Source organism: Cottoperca gobio, chromosome 21 (assembly GCF_900634415.1).
Source record: "Cottoperca gobio chromosome 21, fCotGob3.1, whole genome shotgun sequence".
NCBI classification, from domain to species: domain Eukaryota; kingdom Metazoa; phylum Chordata; class Actinopteri; order Perciformes; family Bovichtidae; genus Cottoperca; species Cottoperca gobio.
This window is the reverse complement of record NC_041375.1, coordinates 17,355,041-17,361,040: the sequence shown is the minus strand read 5'-3', so window position 1 is coordinate 17,361,040 and position 6,000 is coordinate 17,355,041. Positions and strand designations below refer to the sequence as shown.

The window sequence follows — 6,000 nt, the reverse complement described above, 5'->3', positions numbered from 1 at the left end:
CAGAAAAGTGATCCAGACACTCCAACACGTAAGAACAAGTACAAGTAGGAAATATACAAAATTCTTAATTGTAAACATTTAGGCTTTTCCCCCCAGTTTTCTAAGAGTATCCTTCCATCTATGGCAAAGTATACAGAGCAACCATCTCCCTTTCCTTATTTATTTATTTTAATTTGGATAAGCAAGCATCTCCATATTGATTAAACTCTAAACTATTTCATTTTGTTTGTCATCAATACACTTGGATTAACTTCACTGAGATTAGTTTGTGATTGTGCAGCAGAGCTCTGCTTAATTTTGAATCTGGATTTTATTTTTTTTATTTTAAATGTAGATTTGCTAAACTCTGATTAAAAATAATCATAGATTAAATGAATCCTTGCTGATGCAACCCAGCATTGTTCTCTTCTTCTATGAAACTGTATATAATACAAAAACAGGCAAAACAGGAGCAACAGGAGCAGCATCTTACAAAACGATGTCTCCCTAGATATCCAGCAGTCACACAGGGAGCTTTATGTTATGGATGAATGACCTCTGGAGACCATGTGCTGAGTGAGTCACTATAGGTCATTGTGGGGATAGCAGCAAAAATAGCACATTAGCTCATTAAAACACACGGCAGGAGAGTGGAGTGGCCCAGAACAGCTTAGTTTACACATTACTATTTCATCTCCCTCTGCCAATAATCAATTCAGATGGGACACTGCATTAATGCTGTGTGTGTGTGTGTGTGTGTGTGTGTGTGTGTGTGTATGTGTGTGTGTGTGTGTGTGTGTGTGTGTGTGTGTGTGTGTGTCTCTGGTTTGGCTGTTTGTATAGTTAATAACTCATTGAGTTGTAATTTGAATTTCAGAATATATCAAACAGAAATGTTTGATTAATTAATTATTATTATTAATAATAATAATAATAATAATAATAATAATAATAATAATAATAATAATAATAATAATAATAATAATAATAATAAAAAGTTCCAGTGGTAAAATAAGTATTAAGTTGCTTTATTTAAATTTGAATACTAATACAACAACGTAAAAGTACTCAAAATATATACATGAAGGTATTATCAGCTAAATGTAATGTTGTGGTTGGCTGACTGATCTGAGAGGTTGCGAGATGATTAATGGGTCAACAATACGTTTATGAATATAAATCCCTTAATGCAAGTGTCTCTGACAGTGATCTCATGAGTGTCAGTCAGTGAGATCTTTACCGTGAGCATGGCAAACATGCACTGGCAGACATTGAAGGCATGTCTCCAGTTGTGATAGAGAACCATTCTGTAGTTTTTTCTGACAGTCAGCAGCCATCTGCACAGTGTCTGGAGGGGAAGAGACAGAGGGATGAGCACATGGGTCAGCAGTTGTTATGAAGACACATTAAGATTCCAACGGAAATGTGTTCTGGGCAAAATCAGTATTCAAAGGAAACAGATGAAGTTCACCTCGTAGTCGATCTTAAATTTCTGCACCATTCCCAACTCCATAAACATTCTCAGAGAGGCCGTTATCATGGCATCAACGTCCAGGGAGAAATCGTCAAAGTACAGCTTATCGATGCCCAGCTCGCAAACCAGGGGAATGTTTGCAGCCTGTTTCACCGCAGACAGAGAAAACATAAAGGAGGGAAGAGAATACGAGTTCAGAGAGCAGAAGAGCACGGAGAGGTCAGAAGATGCTGTGCCACTTTCAGATGATACATTGAAATATGGAGACATGCTAATTAAGACTCCCAAGACTCATTTGGAGGGGGTTAAGATTAATGAGGGAGGATTTCACCGTTGTTTACTTTCAGAGCGAACATAGCTGTGCAGTAGAAATCATCGACGGCTTTTTTCTTTTTTCATTATTACTCAAACAAAAACAAAATCGCACAACACATGTGATTCCAATTAACCATATTCATACTGAAGCATCCATGTCTGCTATCTTTGATGTGGTCTAATGAGCAGATATTTCTTATCTGCCTATAGTCAGCATTTATGATATGAACATTTCATGCTTTCTAACCTGCAACTCATTCCAACGAGTCAAAGCTCTTTGACAAATCTGTCTTATAGTTTCAGCCATGTGTCTTTTCCTCTGTCTCCTTTCTAACAGCCTGCAGAACGGCAAGTTTCCCTCACAAATGTTCGCCTGTCAGGTCAGCAGGTAGTCTCCTCTCTCTTAACTCACGGCCCCGGGTTAAGAAATGTCAGCCCGGTTTGTTTGCCATTTGCACTTTGGTGGAATCCCAGTCAAGTGTGCTCCGTGAGGCTCCATATGTAGAGCAGTTATGAAAGCAAAGTGGGGGGGCGGGGGAATGGGAAGGAGAGCGCGGCTCTGGATGAGGGGGCTGAAAGATCACACGAAGCGGGGTTCCTACTTTGCGGTGATGGCCACGGGGGAAAACCCTACACATGAAAGTGCACCAAAATAGGTCATATCTATATTTCAGTGTCGTACCAATTAAAAATGTAGATATTTTCATTTTTTACTCTTTATAAATATTGCATTGACAATGATTGTCTATTGATTGGAGTAATCATTTCAAATACCACAGTTACATTATTTCATCGGGGAGCTCTGGGCCCATATCTATGCTTGCGTGTTACTGCAGTTCTTTGGAGAAACTCGAAAAGGAAGTCTAAAATACAGCCTCCCAATATTTCCTCTCTATTGCCATAGATTCTTTCTTTCCCATTAAAATAAATCAGAGATTGTTATTTATTTAGAAAAAAAAGATATCATAATTAAAGAGCCCGTGAGCATAATAAATCCATTATGAGCTAAATTTCCAAGACTTTACCTTCTTGTAAACAGCATTTACCATTTAAGCCATCGGAGGAATCCAAGTTTATTTTACTGCTGATGCCTTGCATCATACTTTTGTTAAATGGAGAGGTTTAGCAGAACCATAATGGACTTTTTATTATTGTTCTTTAATGTGTCTTGATTGAACTCAATAATAAGCAGAGACATTAAGGAACGCGTCTACAGAAGTAGGAAAACAATAAAATTATATTATGGCAATTACCTGCACCACCAGAGCAAACCTGATGATCACAAATTGAAATCCACACCAAGAGTGTGTATACACTGCAATATATATATATATATAAAGAACAGGCTGTTGGGTTCTTTTGGAAGGCAATGACAAGCAACCTATTTTGTTGATGAGGTGTGAGGACTTGTTGAAGTATTCCAGGTAACAGGGGAGAAGAAATGATTCTACATCCTCTATTTTGTGTCCACAATAAGAAAAATATATGTAACATAACACGCTATAGTGCTGGTAATGGCTGCTGCCAATTGTGAGAACATTTATGAATAATACCATGTTGCTTAAGGATTACTTTGCACAATACAGCAATATGTTGGTTGAATGTATGCATGCATCTACTCATGGATGAAGGATCTCCTGTGCTCAGCTGAGCTAGCTAACGTTACAGCTCAGCCGAGGAGGACGCTGTGAATGTTTACGTCTCATGCTGTCACGTGCATGAGCCTCTCGCCCATGAATAGATACGCGCTTCCTTCTGCTGGGGGACACGGTAGAAATCATGATTTCTGGAAAGAGACGTTGCTGTTGAGTTTTTCAAAATGATTTAAGCACCACAAGCGAAGTGCCATTTAGCTCCATTGTATTTGAGAGAATATTATTGATAAATAGTACTACAGGTAAGAGGGTAAATATCTGTTTTGGGGTGAACTTTGCCTCTTATTATCTGTGTTGAGCTCAGAGTTATAAGAAACGGACTTCTGTTGCCAGTATTAAGAGAAAGAAATGGGTGTACTGAGATGTAATGATGCTAACGGTGAATATCTGTTACCTTGAATTTGTCAACTTCAGTCTTCGAGCAAGTGGCATGGTAAGACAGAACCTGCAAAAATAATGACATGTATTTTTCAAATCATTAAAAAAAAAGAAAACAGTAGGGCACACTGGTGTTACAGCATTTCAGTGTATCTTCCAGATGAGGAAGTTAACACTCGCCTCTGGAACAGTTTACAAGAGCGGCGATGTCAGACCCGATTTCATCGCATGTTCCCTTCATTTCCTGAGAGAAATACCTCGCACAGACCTCCAGTTGCTTATTTGATCATAAACGCTCATGTTTATTCAGTGCTGCCAGAAGCAATACATCTACATATTAGTTCATTCTGTGCCTCTCCTTTTAAATGCTCTATCTCTCATTCTCTGCTTCTCCTATCTTGAAACCGGGTGGTGATAACTACTAGAATGCACCTGAAAGCTCCCTATTGTAATGTAAGGACGTACTGTAAAGGCTGAGTAGTGCTGAATGCCCGCATACTGCAGGGCAGATGAGGGATTGCTTTTCACTACCTCTCATTAATTTTCAATAAAACCTTTGTGAGAAGGTTATTTACAAAGAGAGATCAGCACTTTTTTTTTCATGCGTACATTCTTGTGGAAATATGAGACAAAAAAAAAGAGCCAAGCACCAAGACCCCTGAGAGAGAATAAGTAAGAAGAGGTTTTATATTAGCCATGGAGCAACCGTTGTTTCCAATGACTTCTGGGTAAATGTTTGAGAACAGAGCATATGTTGACAGGGAAGGAAAATGAAGATACCATTATAGCTAATACAAGAACACAATGAGTACAAAGCAGGAGCCATGCAGGATCAACTTCTCTCGAGCAGCAGAACAGTTTGCATTGGAAATATTCTTTGCAAATGTAATTGGAGAAATTCTTGTTCAACACAAGGAAATTGCATATTTTCGTTTTTCAATATTGTGTTTGTGAGGCAGGAAATGGAATGGGATGTTGTGTTCTTACATCCAAAGCCACAGACTGCTTGGCCCAGGACTTCTTCACCTGGTCGTACATGATGGTGTTGTTGATGCCCAGTCCACAAAAGATCACAAACGACTAAGGAAAGCACAAAAAGCAAACACACTCAATTACAAGAGTTTCTGATACAAACACAAGCTGCTCTATGTTGAAAAGATATAGAAGCAAGTGCAATACTTCAAAGAGACGCTGGTCTGCGTCATCGAATGGTTGTCCATCGAGCCTGTTCAGCACTTGGGCGACACCTGTTACACAAACCATACAATGAGAACTTAACTAGTAATATTTCAAACTTGATATTGGAACGATTGACTCCAGCGCATAAAACCTGCCTCTAATTAAAAGAGGATCAAACCCACACAGTCATCGACTAACATGCATTATTAATGGAATTAAGGAGAGACGCAACATCCTATCACATAATACACGGTTATACAAAATGACAAAAATGTGGTTCTGGTGAAATTGGTTTTCAATTAATGTTATCTTTGACAAGATGTCCAGTTATTGTCCACAATGCTGCAGCAGTATTCCCTGTTTAGATGTCTTCTCTCATCATCCAATGAAAAAACAAAAGAGAAAGGCTTTGTTGATTAAGCATCGAGGCCACCTATTATTGTCACGGAGAAATTATGCTAAAAAGTAATTACACCATACATTACCATTTTTATTTATCTCAAGGAGGTCAAATAAACCTGCCAAAGGGACATTTTAATTTGAACGTATAGCTGGAAATCCACAGAGGAGAAGCAGGATTAGTACTGAAGCTAAGAACAATTTCCATTATGGTGTCATTAAATTTAAAATACAGGGCTGATGCTTTCTCAGATCTATTATTGCTCCCTCTGTAATAAGAATGTAATTTGTGATGAGTTGCCGTATAGGTGGCCCCAAGCATAAGTGAACTAAATGACTGCTTAGAGCCCTGTGGTCGGCACATTATCTTTCACTACACCACTAAAGCCACAAGTGTTTCATGATCATAACAAATATCTATCAAAAACCATAAAATGACAATAATTTGCAGCTCCATTATGAGTTTTTACATAAATGGCCCATGTGTTGTTGTTGTTTTTACAGATTATGATCGCAGTCAAGCCCACTGCAGTCAGGTTTCTCTCACTGACCATCCATTCATCATCTATCCTGTACCTGTATACCCAGGTACACCTTAATCACAGGGCTGAAACTAATGCA

At 38.5% G+C, this 6,000-nt stretch overlaps 1 protein-coding gene across 1 annotated transcript in view; it reads right to left on the bottom strand.

Annotated features, from left to right (window-relative positions):
* Window positions 1-6,000, bottom strand: part of pde11a (phosphodiesterase 11a) — a 36,077-nt gene that overhangs the window by 11,906 nt on the left and 18,171 nt on the right. Inside the window, exons 8-12 of the mRNA XM_029459039.1 lie at window positions 4,981-5,048; window positions 4,789-4,881; window positions 3,818-3,868; window positions 1,451-1,597; window positions 1,220-1,327 (exon numbers count right to left, since the gene is read on the bottom strand). Coding sequence (XP_029314899.1) covers window positions 1,220-1,327; window positions 1,451-1,597; window positions 3,818-3,868; window positions 4,789-4,881; window positions 4,981-5,048 — 467 coding nt within the window. The remainder of the gene's footprint in view (window positions 1-1,219; window positions 1,328-1,450; window positions 1,598-3,817; window positions 3,869-4,788; window positions 4,882-4,980; window positions 5,049-6,000) is intronic.